The sequence below is a fragment of the Erpetoichthys calabaricus genome, chromosome 3, assembly GCF_900747795.2.
Source record: "Erpetoichthys calabaricus chromosome 3, fErpCal1.3, whole genome shotgun sequence".
In the NCBI taxonomy this organism is placed as follows: domain Eukaryota; kingdom Metazoa; phylum Chordata; class Cladistia; order Polypteriformes; family Polypteridae; genus Erpetoichthys; species Erpetoichthys calabaricus.
The window spans coordinates 279008570-279025140 of NC_041396.2; the positions used below are offsets into that span (position 1 = coordinate 279008570).

The 16571-nt window shown below is 43.3% G+C and overlaps 2 protein-coding genes and 1 long non-coding RNA gene across 15 annotated transcripts in view; 2 read left to right on the forward strand and 1 right to left on the reverse strand.

Annotated features, from left to right (window-relative positions):
- plscr3b (phospholipid scramblase 3b) overlaps positions 1-16571 on the forward strand; it is a 482910-nt gene that overhangs the window by 279655 nt on the left and 186684 nt on the right. The gene's annotated exons all lie outside the window — the stretch shown is intronic.
- Positions 1-16571, reverse strand: part of LOC114649013 (zona pellucida sperm-binding protein 3-like) — a 238557-nt gene that overhangs the window by 9729 nt on the left and 212257 nt on the right. For 2 of the 12 annotated variants that reach the window (XM_051924879.1, XM_051924880.1), the window contains exons 4-6: positions 14954-15128; positions 14757-14877; positions 14552-14643 (exon numbers count right to left, since the gene is read on the reverse strand). The exons of 6 other annotated variants lie outside the window; for them this stretch is intronic. In XM_051924879.1, the coding sequence (XP_051780839.1) occupies positions 14552-14643; positions 14757-14877; positions 14954-15128 (388 nt within the window). Of the gene's footprint in view, positions 1-14170; positions 14288-14365; positions 14476-14551; positions 14644-14756; positions 14878-14953; positions 15129-15224; positions 15329-15483; positions 15603-15936; positions 16324-16571 lie in introns of those variants that run through there. 4 more of the 12 variants (XM_051924887.1, XM_051924890.1, XM_051924886.1 and 1 more) reach the window with 4 other exon arrangements.
- Positions 1-16571, forward strand: part of LOC127527164 (uncharacterized) — a 252499-nt gene that overhangs the window by 8684 nt on the left and 227244 nt on the right. Inside the window, exon 1 of one of the 2 annotated variants that reach the window (XR_007934464.1) lies at positions 14926-14971. The exons of the other annotated variant lie outside the window; for it this stretch is intronic. This is a non-coding gene — a long non-coding RNA (uncharacterized LOC127527164). Of the gene's footprint in view, positions 1-14925; positions 14972-16571 lie in introns of those variants that run through there. 2 annotated transcript variants of the gene reach the window in all.

Genomic DNA, 16571 nt, shown 5'->3' on the forward strand with positions numbered 1-16571 from the left:
ACGACCCTAAGCACACAGCCAAGATATCAAAGGAGTGGCTTCAGGACAACTCTGTGAATGTCCTTGAGTGGCCCAGCCAGAGCCCAGACTTGAATCCGATTGAACATCTCTGGAGAGATCTTAAAATGGCTGTGCACCGACGCTTCCCATCCAACCTGATGGAGCTTGAGAGGTGCTGCAAAGAGGAATGGGCGAAACTGGCCAAGGATAGGTGTGCCAAGCTTGTGGCATCATATTCAAAAAGACTTGAGGCTATAATTGCTGCCAAAGGTGCACCGACAAAGTATTGAGCAAAGGCTGTGAATACTTATGTACATGGGATTTCTCAGTTTTTTTATTTTTAATAAATTTGCAAAAACCTCAAGTAAATGTTTTTCACGTTGTCATTATGGGGTGTTGTGTGTAGAATTCTGAGGAAAAAAATGAATTTAATCCATTTTGGAATAATGCTGTAACATAACAAAATGTGGAAAAAGTGATGCGCTGTGAATACTTTCCGGATGCACTGTATCATGAGAACAGAGACGTGCTTTCAGAGGAGGCATCATGAAAAGTAAAAAAAAAAATAATAATGATAACATAAAATACAGTAATCCCTCGCTATATCGCGCTTCGCCTTTCGCAGCTTCACTCCATCGCGGATTTTATATGTAAGCATATTTAAATATATATCGCGGATTTTTTGCTGGTTCGCGGATTTCTGCGGACAATGGGTCTTTTAATTTCTGGTACATGCTTCCTCAGTTGGTTTGCCCAGTTGATTTCATACAAGGGACACTGTTGGCAGATGGCTGAGAAGCTACCCAGCTTACTTTTATTTTTCTCTTGCGCTGACTTTCTCTGATCCTGACGTAGGGGGATTGAGCAGGGGGGCTGTTCACACACCTAGACGATACAGATGCTCGTCTAAAAATGCTGAAAGATTATCTTCACATTGCTATCTTTTGTGCAGCTGCTTCCTGAAACAACATGCTGCACAGCTGCATACTTAAAAGCTCGAAGGGCACGTATTGATTTTTGATTGAAAAACAAACTCTGTCTCTCTCTCTTTGTCTGCTCCTGATGGAGGGGGTGTGAGCTGCCGCCTTCAACAGCTTTGTGCCGCGGTGCTTCGCATACTTAAGCCAAACAGCCCTATTGATTTGTTTGCCAGAGATTGTTTTCTCTATCTATGTGACATTCTGTGCTCCTGACACGCACTCCTTTGAAGAGGAAGATATGTTTGCATTCTTTTAATTGTGAGACGGAACTGTCATCTCTGTCTTGTCATGGAGCACAGTTTAAACTTTTGAAAAAGAGACAAATGTTTGTTTGCAGTGTTTGAATAACGTTCCTGTCTCTCTACAACCTCCTGTGTTTCTGCGCAAATCTGTGACCCAAGCATGACAATATAAAAATAACCATATAAACATATGGTTTCTACTTTGCGGATTTTCTTATTTCGCGGGTGGCTCTGGAACGTAACCCCCGCGATGGAGGAGGGATTACTGTACATTTATCCACTGGTCTGTGCTATAGATTTGTTTCCTTCAATAATTTTGATCATTTTTATAGTCAAAATTGCTGAATTTGCGCTTTTCCTGTTATATAGGAGAAACGCGAGGCGCGGCAGTGACGAGCCTCACCTCACCTCTAACTAGGTTGATGCATGCATTTGGCGCATGCCTGTTGCTGTCTCTCTATATGTCGCCAATATAATGTTTGCAGACACGTTTATTATACACCCTGACTTTCCACTGGCTAATATCTCTAATGAATGTGTGTGACATATTTAGTCTTGCTGATCGGCAGTAAAACCGCAGTGAAAAGGCACAAGGTGAGTTAGATAGTACCATGCCACACCAAAGGGGGCAAATGTGAGCCAAACAGGTGCTTGTTGCTGCTGTTCTTCTACACAGAGGCTCCAATAAATTAGTGATATCAGAAAGTCAAGTGCACTGCAGCGGTCCGTTTATTTTTACTTTTTGTTCCGACTGACTGCCAAAATGGAAGATTAAGACTTCCTTATTTTCCTTTGGTTTTAACAGAAAGTGACGGAAATTTTCGTGGAGGAGAATAGGCCCATGGAGTTCATTTACAAATAAAGATAAGACCATAAACGGATTTCAATTTTATAAAAAATGGGATCAGACTAAGAAAAAAAAAAATCCAATTTTTAAAATCTAAATTTTGACCTTAAATAAAATATTTTTTTGATTTTCTTGTTATATTTTTGTTGATCAGTCTGTATTAAAATTGATTAAAACCTCAAAATCAAAAGCTTTTAAAAACAAGATGATATTTCAATTAAGGTCAAAATTGAAATCCGTTTTTTTTGTACATCACTCTATACTTTTATTTGTATTGAATGATATGAATTGTGGAATTGCAATGGCAAATTTAGAACACACGGAGGGTGCAGAGCAAATAATCTCTCTCGCCGCTATAAATGTAACGTTCTTTGATAGTCAAATATCTACCTTACCTATGTGTGTGTAAAGAAATGCTGATGATATAAAACATAACCAGTAGTCAATGTACATGCTGCCAGTTGAATAGTGAATAAGCTACTCTTTTCGATTCATTTATTTGTAAATGTCAGTCTGAAGGAGTCAGTGCCTCACTAGCCAAGAACCTCTCCGCATGTCACTGCATGAGAACTGTTCTAATGCAATATATTTGTGCGTTGTTGGTTCCAATAAAGTTCAATTTGAAGACAAGCTTGTGGGTGCAGTAGTGCATTCATTCAACAATGTGGTGATTTGTTGTGTCTGTCCGAGGATGTGACTGAATAAAAGTCCACTTTCATTTTCAGTAATGTCTATCGTGTTTTCATTCGTGATCTTCGCGGAATCAATGGAGGCTCTGATCAGGGCTCTTGAGAGACTAAGCAAGGAGTCTGAGTTTCTGGGCTTGCGAGTGTCCTGGATAAAAACCAAGATCCAGGCCTTTAATGACCTCTTGGGCACAGCCATCACCAGTGTGTCTGTTTGCTGAGAGAGTGTCGACCTCGTCAAGGGGTTTACTTACCTTGGCAGTGACATTAATGTCTCTAGTGACTCTTCCTATGAAGTCAGTAGACAGATTGAGAGTGCATGGGGGGTCATGAGATCACTGAAAAGGGGTGTGTGGCGCTCCCAATATCTATGCAAAAGAAGGTCCAAGTCTTTAGAGCTCTGGTGCTTCCTGTCTTGCTATATGGTTGCGACACATGGACGCCATCCAGTGACCTGAGATGAAGACTGGACTTTTTTGGTACTGTGTCTCTCTGGAAAATCCTTGGGTATCGTTGGTTTGACTTTGTGTCGAATGAGCGGTTGCTCATGGAGTCCCGAATGAGACAAATTACCATCATTGTGAAGGAGAATCAGTTACGGCATTACGGCCATGTGGTGTGTTTCCCCCAAGGGTGATCCGGCTCAAATGATCCTCATTGTTGGGAATCCGAGTGGCTGGACCAGGCCAAGGGGTCGCCCACGTAACACCTGGCTGCAGCAGATAGAGGGTCATTTCTGGACGGGGGGACTGAACCGTTTGTCTGTCTAGGCGGTTGCCAACCGGGATCCCGAGCTGTTTCGTTGTGTAGTGGGTGCGGCAATGCACTGTACCAGTACATGTTCCCCAACTTGACTTGACTTGAATAACACAACTGTTCACAGAAACCTGATTTCTAAAATGCCATACAAAACCATAGAGAGAAATCAGATTACTGGCCAGTGAAAAACTGTGTCGTAGCTAGAGTTTCTGTCACCGGGGCTGTCTTTGAGTTTAAAACCACCAAAGATAAAACATACTACATATCATTGAAAAAGTAAAAACAACAAAACTTTTAACTACATTTTTAATTAATAATCACAATTATAATTTAATTACAATCTACAATTTACAACTATTCAAATAATAATTGTACAGTACTACTTTTCTTGCTTTTATGTTGGTAAATCGTCAATAACATTATCAAAGTCGATTTTGTTTGTTAGTTGCTGCTCTGCAGAAAGTATGGCAAGGTACTCATTGAAGATCTTAAATAATTTCTTTAAAACTGAGTTTGGAGAAAATTCTTTCACAGCATGCAACACTAAGAGCAATTGTGAGGAAAATTCACAGAAGTGTTATGATATTTGGAACTGAATATCCAAGATTGAATTTTTGAATACATTTCATAAGTTAAAGGGGTCCTCTATTTTATCTCAAGTAGCAGCAACAGCAATGAAAATTTGAAGTCTTTTCCTCTCAAGGAGGAACTTTTCCTTGTCAATGTTGTTGAAATCGTGATGTAGTTGACACTTGTAATCAGTATTTAAAAGACTGGATGGAGTAAGAAATGTGCAACCTGCCGTATGGTTGAGTGGTCTGCGACTAAATGTCCACCCCCTGGGACACTGCTCTTTGGAGGGGGATGTGCTAGACATCCTGTTGGGATGAAAAACAAAACCCATCAAAGGCGCCTCACTGGTTGAGAAGCCATCCATTTACCATCTGCATCATTTGGGAAGGCATATGATATGATCAAGTAACATCAGCACATAGGAGTAAGAAGGCAAACAGCTCAGTATCATCAGTGAGCACACCACCTCGAACACCATCCTTGGGCAAGGAGGGTCCCAGTGCCTCCATCGTCAGGATTCACTCGTGCCATAGATAATGGGACTGGGTCGATCAAGTCAAGGTGTGACTGAGGAATCCGCACCCTGTGTACCACTGAAATCAAAGCATTCGGAGGCTCTTTCTCTCCTTCTCCCTCTATCTTCTTCTTCAAGTTTAATGGGGATGGGGGATTGGCAACGGGTGCAGGAGGCTGACCAGTCCAAAACCTGCACATTGGCGGCTTCTGCATGAAGGTCATTCGCTAAATGAAATGGCAGCATTCACGTTCAGTAGCTACACAAGTGTCGTAGAAGCTGCTATTGAGGGAGGCACCGCTTCCCCCTCACCAGAGGAAGGGTCTAGAAAAGGTGGCCGAAACAAAGCCAGCCCTGTTCATTCTGCCTGGATGGTCAAATTTGGGAAAAATGATCCTGTCTGCAGTTCAAACATTGTACATAAGAAACTGACATCATTTTGGCCTCTTCTTGTTGAATCCAGGAATGTCAAAACCTTGTTTGATTCGGAGACAAGCAACTGCCCTGACATGAAGTAAATATGTTCAGGTTTTCTTACGACTCCAAAAATCTGCATTTTTGTTAATGGTTTGTCTGCCATCCTTTAAGAAGCCTAAATTTTAAACTTTTAATCTGTTTGTGTCCTGCAGCCTATCAAACATTAGAGATGTACATATTTTTCAACATATTGGGAAGTTTTTCAAAGTACATAAAACCTTTTTCAGAAACACCATGACGACTTATGAGAGGCTGAATGCTTTGGCCATGCTTTCAATGGAACAGAGTGCTGAGTGAAATGACTCAATTTAATCACAAAGCAACGGAGACATTGAGGCCTGAAAAGGAGGACAGCAACAATTTTGTTGACAGGGTGTTGTATTTTCGTCTGCCTCCACCAAGGGGCAGAGAGGCTAGTTATGGGCCCCCAGGCAGCACACTCTCCATTTGCAGCCCGGTGTTCTACCTTTCCAGAGCAAACAGCATTTTATTTCATATAGCCCCTTCTTGGAGTGAATACCACTCAAGCCATAATTTCATTTCATTAAGCACCTTTCCAAAGTAAATGTCAGCCAAGTCACCATTTTATTTAATGTAGCACTGCTCCAGAGTGAAGACCAACCAAAACACATCACATGTAAACGATATTATTAATTGATTCACTTTGAGACCTTGAAGGCTTACACTGTAAAAAATACAAAGACGTGAACTGAAGCGGCCCCCTTGAGGCTTATTTGTTTCATTGGCTAGGCCACAAGGCCAGCACCACTCCTTACCTTTAACAGTATTGCGATTTTCTTCAATACCTATAATACTGAGTGCAGAAGGCACGATTTATACTGGTAGATTGGTATACAGGAGACATGTCCACTACAGCAAGGGGTTCTGCATAGGGCTTACCATAACAATAACTCTGCTGGGAATCCTCATACAAAATTTAACTACAGTAATTCAAGTCAGTTGACTTTATACAGTACATCTGGAAAGTATTCACAGCGCATCACTTTTTCCACATTTTGTTATGTTACAGCCTTATTCCAAAATGGATTAAATTAATTTTTTTCCTCAGAATTCTACACTCAACACCCCATAATGACAACATGAAAAAAGTTTACTTGAGGTTTTTGCAAATTTATTAAAAATAAAAACATTGAGAAAGCACATGTACATAAGTATTCACAGCCTTTGCTCAATACTTTGTTGATGCACCTTTGGCAGCAATTACAGCCTCAAGTCTTTTTGAATGGTATTGGCCTGGTGATGAGCGGTGCCTGGTTTCCTCCAAACGTGACGCCTGGCATTCACACCAAAGAGTTCAATCTTTGTCTCATCAGACCAGAGAATTCTGCAGCTGAGATGTTTCTGCAGCTTAACTGGAGTCCACCTGTGGTAAATTCAGTTGACTGGACATGATTTGGAAAGGAACACACCTGTCTATATAAAGGTCCCACAGTTGACAGTTCATGTCAGAGCACAAACCAAGCATGAAGCCAAAGGAATTGTCTGTAGACCTCCAAGACAGGATTGTCTCAAGGCACAAATCTGGGGAAGGTTACAGAAACATTTCTGCTGCTTTGAAGGTCTCAATGAACACAGTGGCCTCCATCATCCATAAGTGGAAGAAGTTCGAAACCACCAGGACTCTTCCTAGAGCTGGCCGGCCATCTAAACTGAGTGATCGGGGGAGAAGGGCCTTAGTCAGGGAGGTGACCAAAAACCCTATGGTCACTCTGTCAGAGCTCCAGAGGTCCCATGTGGAGAGAGGAGAACCTTCCAGAAGGACAACCATCTCTGCAGTAATCCACCAATCAGGCCTGATTGGTAGAGTGGCCAGACAGAAGCCACTCCTTAGTAAAAGGCACATGGCAGCCCACCTGGAGTTTGCCAAAAGGCACCTGAAGGACTCTCAGACCATGAGAAAGAAAATTCTCTGGTCTGATGAGACAAAGATTGAACTCTTTGGTGTGAATGCCAGGCGTCATGTTAGGAGGAAACCAGGCACCGCTCATCACCAGGCCAATACCATCCCTACGGTGAAGCATGGTGGTGGCAGCATCATGCTGTGGGGATGTTTTTCAGTGGCAGGGACTGGGAGACTAGTCAGGATAAAGGGAAAGATGACTGCAGCAATGTTAAGAGACATCCTGGATGAAAACCTGCTCTTGACCTCAGACTGGGGTGACGGTTCATCTTTCAGCAGGACAACGACCCTAAGCACACAGCCAAGATATCAAAGGAGTGGCTTCAGGACAACTCTGTGAATGTCCTTGAGTGGCCCAGCCAGAGCCCAGACTTGAATCCGATTGAACATCTCTGGAGAGATCTTAAAATGGCTGTGCACCTACGCTTCCCATCCAACCTGATGGAGCTTGAGAAGTGCTGCAAAGAGTAATGGGTGAAACTGGCCAAGGATAGGTGTGCCAAGCTTGTGGCATCATATTCAAAAAGACTTGAGGCTGTAATTGCTGCCAAAGGTGCATCGACAAAGTATTGAGCAAAGGCTGTGAATACTTATGTACATGGGATTTCTCATTTTTTTTTATTTTTAATAAATTTGCAAAAACCTCAAGTAAACTTTTTTCATGTTGTCATTATGGGGTGTTGTGTGTAGAATTCCAAGGAAAAAAATGAATTTAATCCATTTTGGAATAAGGCTGTAACATAACAAAATGTGGAAAAAATGATGCGCTGTGAATACTTTCCGGATGCACTGTAAATGGTTTTATGAATTTTAAAGGCATGGAAGAGACCTAATATAGCCATCAACGCTCAAAGTTTATTTTCTTTAGCTAGATGACTCTGTAGGAAAATATCTGGGATGTTCTGGAAAAAGAGGAACAACTGTGTGAAAGGCCATTACAGCATCTGCATTAAAACTGCCATCTACGGAGATGTGGCCATTCTAGGCTGATAAGTCAAGTAAACTGTGATAACAGATGATTGCAGCTTTGCAGCTACCACTTGTTTCTAAAGTACTTAAAAGAACAAGTAAATATGATGTAGCAGTCCAATGCCGTTTTGATTCACACCATCAAAGAGACGGCGATTTATGTTTTTGGTGGGGATCCCAGGAATGCACCCAGCCTTGGCCCGACTCGCACCACGAAATACAGGCAAATCATAATATATAAATAACTTAGCAACATATTAAAAGAAAAGGAAATATAAACAACTATTAAGGAGGTAGTCCTTCCCTTATGGCAATAAATATTAAGACATCTTGCCCACGACAAAGTCCTTACCACAGTCCAAATGCAGCGGTAACGGATGAGGTGGAATGGAGGAAAAGATGATGATGCAGGGAACAGCTTTCTATAAGTAATGTGATAAACAGTCCTACTGGTAGTCCTGGTGTGGTGAGGGGCGATGAGATTTGGGGAGTGCTACCCTCTGATGAAGCAGGACGACCAATCCAACACTACTCACACGACAGGACAGTCCATGCATCCTTAGAGGTTTGACGATCCAGGATAGAAATGATATTCCACAGGTGGTATTGGGGACACAACAGACAGGTGGAAACAAAACAATGGGGGGGTCCCTTTTAAAGCTCCAGCCGGCCCTTCTTGTCCCAAGCAGCCCTGCAGATGTCCAATCAGGGAAACACCCTCAGAGCAGCTGGGAAATGGAACCTGTTAATTTGTAGCACTGCTACAATGAAATCAGAATCAGAATCAGCTTTATTGGCCAAGTATATGTACACATACAAGGAATTGGACTCCGGTTTTACCTAGTATTGTCCCTGATGCTGTGAGATTGACTTAAGTGTTCATGAGAGTGATGGCCTGAGGAAAGAAACTGTTCACATGTCTGGTAGTTTTGGTGTACAGTGCTCTGTAGCGCCTACCAGAGGGAAGAAGTTGAAAAAGGTTGTAACCAGGGTGTGATGGGTCTGCAATGATGTTTTCTGCCCGTTTCCTGACTCGAGATCTGTATAAGTCTTGAATGGAGGGCAGATCAACACCAATGATTTTTTTTTGTAATCCTGACTGTCCGTTGAAGTCTGTTCGTGTCCTGTTTTGTGGCTGAGCCAAACCAGACTGTGATAGATGAACAGAGAACAGACTGGATTACTGCAGAGTAAAATTGGATGAGCAGCTCCTGAGTCAGGTTGAACTTCCTGAGCTGGTGCAGGAAGTACAACCTCTGCTGGGCCTTTTTAACAATTGTGTTTATGTTTAGTTCCCACTTTAGGTCCTGGGAAATTGTGGATCCCAGAAACCTAAAGTTTTCCACAGCAGACACAATGCTGTTGAGTAGTGTGAGAGGGGGCAGCACTGGGGGGCTCCTCCTGAAGTCTACTGTCATCTCCACAGTTTTAAGCTTGTTCAGCTCCAGGTTGTTTTGACCGCACCAAAGGGCCAGCTGTTCAACCTCTCGTCTGTATACAGACTCGTCACTGTCCTTGATGAGGCCAATGACTGTCATATCATCTGCAAACTTCAAGATTTTAACAGACCGGTCTCTTGAGGTGCAGTCATTTGTGTAGAGGGAGAAGAGCAGAGGAGAGAGGACACATCCCTGGGGGGCGCCAGTGCTGACTGTTCGTGTGCTGGATGTGATTTTTCCCAGTCTCACTTGCTGCTTCCTATCTGTCAGGAAGTTTTTGATCCACTGGGAGATGGGAGCTGGTACAGTGAGCCAAGTGAGTTTGGTGTGGAGGACTTCTGGAATGATAGTACTGAACGCCGAGCTGAAGTCCACAAACAGGATCCTAGCATATGTCCCTGGAGAGTCGAGATGTTGCAGGATGTAGTGCAGTCCCATGTTGATTGCATCATCCACTGACCTGTTTGCTCGGTAAGCAAACTGTAGGGGGTCAAGCAGGGGGTCTGTAATGTCCTTCAGGTAGGTCAACACCAGTCTTTCAAAGGATTTCATGACCACAGACGTCAGGGCGACTGGCCTGTAGTCATTTAACCCTGCGATGGAGGTTTTCTTTGGAACCGGGAGTATTGTGGAATGCTTAAGGCAGGAGGGAACTTCACATAGCTCCAGGGATCTGTTGAAGATCTGTGTAAATATGGGGGCCAGCTGATCAGCACAGACTTTAAGACAGGAGGGTGACACACCATCTGGACCTGGTGTCTTCCTGATCTTCTGTCTCCTGAAGAGCTGACTCACGTCCCCTTCACAGATCCTGAGTGCAGGTATGGTGTCAGTGGGGAGAGGCAGGGGCTTGGTAGTGAGTGCTGGGAGTATATTCTGATTGGCATGGGTGAGAGGTGTGAAAGAGGGATTATCAAACCTGCAGTAGAACAAATTCAGCTCGTTAGCCAGTTGATGGTTCTCTTCAGTATGGGGGGATGGTTTCTTGTAGTTGGTGATGTCTTTCAAACCTCTCCACACTGATGCAGGGTCGTTGGCTATAAACCTATTTTCCAGCTTTTCAGTGTAGCACCTCTTTGCTACTCTGATCTCCTTTGTCAATGTGTTTCTGGCTTGATTATACAGGATTCTGTCCCCACTTCTGTAGGCCTTCTCCTTAGCCTTACGAAGCTGCCTGAGTTTTGTAGTAAACCAGGGTGTGTTGTTGTTGTATGTGCGAAAAGTTTTCATGGGCACACACATATCCTCACAAAAACTGACGATAGGATGTCACAGTGTCAGTAAGCTCATCCAGGTCTGTCACTGCAGACTCAAAAACACTCCAATCAGTACAGTCAAAGCAGGCTTGTAGTTCCAGCTTTGCCTCGTTGGTCCATCTCTTCACCGTTTTCACCACAGGCTTTGCAGATCTTAAGTTCTGCCTGTAAGTCGGGAGAAGATGAACCAAACAGTGGTCAGAGAGTCCCAGGGCAGCACGAGGGACAGAGCGATAAGCATCCTTTAATGTAGTGTAGCAGTGGTCCAGTGTGTTTTTGTCCCTGGTAGGACACTTAATATGCTGACTGAATTTTGGCAGTTCTTGCCTGAGGTTTGCTCTGTTAAAATCACCAAGAACAATGAGCAGGGAGTCCGGGTGTTTGTGCTCCATGTTAGTTATCTGGTCAGCCAGGTGTTGTAATGCTTCACTAACACAGGCCTGAGCTGGGATGTAAACACCAACCAGAATAAACGAGGAAAACTCCCGCGGTGAATAGAACGGTTTACAGTCAATGAAAAAAGACTAAGTGAGGGCTGCATGTTTTGATTAGTACTGTGACAGCTGTACACCAACCTTCGTTTATGTAGAAACAGATTCCGCCTCCTTTCGTATTCCCCGAGTGCTCCATGACGCGGTCCGCAAGGAGAAGTTGGAAGCTCAGCAGGTATAATGCGCGATCGGGGATGTGCTCACCAAGCCAGGTTTCAATGAAGCACAGGATGGCAGATCTGGAAAAGTCCGTGTTTATTCTGTTTAACAGTAGCAGTTCGTCCATCTTGTTGGCCAAAGACCGGACGTTCGCCAGATGTATTGAAGGGAGCGCAGTTCGAAGTCCCCGGTGGCGCAGTTTAACAAGCGCTCCGGCTCGCTTCCCTCGTCGGCGTCTCCTTCTAATTCCGTAAAGGGCGGCTGCTCCTCCGACTAAAAATTCTGTATTATATTCTGTTTGAGTGAAAGACAGTGAAAAAATTTCAACAGCGAATTGGCCGATGTGTAAGAGTTCCATTCTGCTGTATGTGATCAGAGGGGGACAGCTTATCACTGAACAAACAAAAACAGAGAAAGCACCAAGGAACGAGGCACCGAGGCTGCCATCTGCGGCGCCATGATGATCTCCAATAGGCCAAATACCGTATATACTCACTTATAAGTCGGGCCTTGAACCCCCCCCAAAAAAAAAAAAAATCAAAATCGGACCCTGACTTATACACCCGTCCAAAAATGCGATTTTTTTTTTTTTACGTCTTCGCCTCCTCCAATCTCACACTAGTTTCTCGGACGCATTGAATTTTGTTGCAGCAGCACAGTTACCAATTTCTTTTGCTACTTCATTGACGTTTAATTTTAAACCAGCTTCAAATTTTCTTCTGATCAAACACTCCATCGTAGATAAAAGGATTTGCTTAGGATAAAGGGGTAGGAGATACCCAAACTATTCCGAAGCAACATTTGCAATGATGTTTTTTTGTATCAGTGTGTGGTCACGTAGGCACAATACATAGGAAAAAAGGCTGTGTGCTCAGGTTACTCTCAGGTGGGCATTTGCATATCAATCTCTGACCAATAGCACAAGTTTTCTGCATTTGACTTATACAACCAACATACAATACCAGAAATTATATGAATAAATCAAGCCCAGATTTCTGTGGGAGAACTTACCCATGAGTATATATGGTAACTACATATGGCTATAAAACCCTCAAAGTAGGATTTCAAATGTGTACTTGTATTATAAAATGCAAGATCTATTGTTAAAAATAGATCTAATCAGAACAGTGATGAACTGAAGCAGAGCCCTTGTGAGTTTTCTTTCAGAGGCTTGCCTTTAATATCACAATTTTCTTCAGTAGTCCAATATTCAGTGCAAAAGGCAAACAAAAGCTTGACCAATTTCCTGGTATGTATTTTACTATACTGGAGACATATCCACCACAAAAGAGATAACTTGTCTCTGCTGGGGATCCTCAAAGATTTAACAGCTACTCAAGTCAACTGACTTGAATTGTTTAAGAACTTCCGAGACATTGAAGAGACCTCAAATAGCCATCATTGCCCAGAGTTTATGTTCTTGAGCCAGATAACAGTTTGAGAAGATCAGGAACTTTGCCTTTTACAGACAGCCCACCAAGGCTGAAAAGTCAGTTAAATTGTGACGAGGGCAGCTTTGTAGCTTCCACTGGTTTCTGGGATGTTCTGGAAAGCGGAACCACCAGGTGACAGGCCATTACAGCATCTGCTGTAAACTCAAAGATCAAATAAATATGAAATAGTCAAAGTATATTGAGCTGTATTACCTCAGAGATCATTTAATGTATTTATACTGGTCAATGGAGCCATTTACAACAAATGGGGGGGGGGGGGGGGGGGGGGAAGAGAAAAAATGAGCTTTTGAGCAGATTTGATAGGAAGTTAAGTGGAGGACTGAATATACCAAGATAAAAATTGGGCCTAACACTACACATTTTGAAATCTATTAAATTGACTGGGACAATCCTGTATAAGACACGATTAATCCGTAGTTCTTCACAATGCTCCAGCAGAGGTCTCACTAGTGGATTAGTAGCTTAACCATAACCTCCCTTCACTTTTACTCCACATCAGGTTAGATAGCCTGCAGTCACATTGAACATCTCGCATGTCTGCAGGGTCCTGATGGGACAACAGCTAGAGCTTTCAAATCTCCACATTGTCAAATTACAGTAGCTGTTAGACAATTCTTGAACCAATAGCTCTTGCCTATGACATTTCATGACATCATACCAGTTCTCTAAATTAAGGGAGGTTTGTACTACTTTGAATTGTGCAGTTTTGTGGGGTTAGATCCAAGGCCTCATCCTGATAGGAAGTTTTGGCTCCCGATCAATTTGGGATTTCACCAAGGTTAAAGTTCTCGCAATATTAAATTGCTACACCTTGCTAACACCCAGCTGGAATACAAATGTTGAGGGAAGAACACCACACCCAATATAGTATTACCCACTGTTGTGGAGGTGGATCTCCAAAATTAGCAAAAATACTGCCTGTGGTCAGTAGTGGGATTTTGCCAATCTTGGCCCGAAAAACCATTTCAGGCTAGATCATCAGGATTATGGGATAGTGAAGTTCCTATTCTCAAAGTGTTCAACTCCATGGGGGTTGTATGAAACCCTCAATCACCCCCCCCCCCCAAAAAAAGGCATTAACCAGATACAAATACATTTCAGTCAGTTTAATTAGAAATCTGAGGTTTCTGGTACAAGAGGTACAGAAGAAAAGCAGAACATGTCAGAGCCAATACAACCAGCATTGAACCCAGGAACAGCATAAAGGAGCCTGTAAAAAGGAAAGGTAGTAAGCAACATCATGCATCTGCAGTCTTGGCACGCACAAAAAGTAGCCTGGAAAAGCAAAATTGGTTTGACAATAAATCAAGAGTCTTTACACCCAAACAAATAATCCCCAAAGCCAACTTCATTTAGGATTAAGATGATAAAGCAGTTATTTGCAGATCCCATTCAGACCTCACCTGCTGGCTTCTCTTCTGTAGCAGTCAGATGTTCAGATACTGCAGGGTGATGCTTCCCTTCCAGGAATAGGGGACCAACCACAAGAGTCTTCTCCCATTCAACCGGTGTAGTTTTTACTAGAGAGGGTGGGTAGCCTTTAGCTATTCATGTACTAAATGGACCATCTCCAAAAGCTACTTGTAGTAGACACCTACCACTCCTCCCTGGTCTTCGTCTTGCCATCTCAATCCTCCTTTTTTGGCCAGTAGCACAACTGGCATCACAGCAGCTACATACCTGGTTACTGCCATCTACAGATGTCCACCTTTAGGAAAGCAGGTCTGTCAGAATCCTATGGGCTACTATGGTTCTCAACTAAATTAACCCCTGCAGAAACTTACTGGCTCAGTCCAGTTATGTAGGTGCAGGCCTTGTTCAAGTTGTCAATGGCCTGGGAAGCCAAAGTCACCTTCAGACGACAGGTAATGAAGACCTGAAAGTATACAAGAAACCCAAGCATGCTATTCAGAAGCCACTTCCTTACATCAGATGAAGATATGCTAGGATGTTGCCTTGACATCAATATACTGTTTTGGGCCAACTTACTGAGCTTGTAGCCACACCATAGAACCTGAAGGCATCAAGTTCAAACTGGAGGATAGATGGAGCAATTCTGGGAGTGATGAACTGGGAATTGGAGCCAGTCACTTTGCTGTCTGTAAAGCACCTGCAAAACAGACAGGAGATCAGAGCTATAAGAAAGGCATTTGCCTTGGGACAAGTGTCAGGTCTAGATTCCTCACCCATTATTGCCAATGAAGGTGTATATTGGGGCAGAACCATTTGAAGCAGAGGAAGCCACACAGTTGTCCACAAAAAGCAATAGAGGCACATGGTTAGTGCTGTCAACAGAGGCCTGCAGGTTGATGAGGTCACCTAGATAGAAGACGTTGGAGGAACTTGGTCCACTCCAGTCACCTGCAGACAGAGCACATGACATTGATGATCTGGTCCAAGGTAATCCTGCCGAATGGCAGTGGGAGGACTTCAAAGCCAAAAATGACAATGCCTTACTGTTCATTATAATCAAAGAGAATCCCAGAACATCCTGAGCAGATATGGTGGAGGTATATGGGACCCAAGTGGGATTCAGTGCATTACTGCTGACATTGTGGTTTCTACAAGGGAGACAAGCAGTTAGGAAGAGGCAGACACCACAATTCAATACAATGAAAGTCAAATAAGACTGCAGATCCCTCGGACCAGAAATGCAGAGCTTTAGAAAGATCCAATTGCTTTTCTTGGATTCTAGCACGTCTGCTGTGCATCTCACCTGGGGTAATGGCATTCTATCTGCACCACAGCTGGGTTGGTTCGTATAATGGGAATTCCAGGAATAGGAGAGGGGATGTAGTCAAGGGTGAAGGTGTACACCATTTCATCAGTGAGCATCTAGAAAAGCAACAGTAAACAAGCATATCAAATGTTGTAGTTTCTGAACATTGTAAAGTGAAGGCTGTTACAGCACTAACAAGTAGCAACTAGTTGCAGGAGAGTTGCTAAATCATTAAGTGGCACCTACACCTCCACAGGGCCCCTTAATTCTAAAAAGATTTACAAAAGAGCCAAATGGGTTGATAAAAAAAGTTATATTTACACAAATCTGAAATACATACAAAACTTTGGATCGCTCGGAACTTTAACGCCAAAACAAAGCTCCGTAGAAGCCAACGATCCATGTGGTAGAAACCACCACTTTGCCCGGTTTTTAATACAAAAATCTCACCATAACGGTGCTGCCACATCCCTGTAACGGAGCTTCGATTACAAAGGCAGTTGGCGTTTGGCTGGTCACGCCACATCCTCCTACTGACAAATCGGACGCCTGGACAGGATGCTGAATGCCTAGCAGATCAGGGTTGATGGTCACGATAACATCCCACTCCGTGCATTGTGCAGATACCGTTTCGGGCGACCCCGCTCTTTGCTGGACTAAACTCTCTTTCTGTATAACCACAGCCTTGTGGACTTTAAAAGGAACGCCAGACCGCCTGTAACCGAATGCCACGGAAACGACATTGAAAGTCAGCAACCCAAATACGAGAAACAGCAACTGATGCATCGCTTTACACGCCATAATGAAACAAACAGAAAACTCAGAGTAAGATGTCTGATACGCCCAGCAGTCATCTTATACCGTCAGGTAACGCGCCGCGGCTGCGCGCTTCATAAGCACGTGTGCGCGCACCTGTCTGAGGTCAGAATGATGAGCGGGAAACTGGCGGAGGAGTCGGGCGAGTGGAGGTCGACTGGAAGGGGGCGTTTTGGCTTTTCTTCTTCTTCTTCTTCCTCCTCCTTTTTTTTTTTACGGTCGATGTCAGTTTTCTTCAATTGTGTAAATGCTGGGCATCATTAATTAAC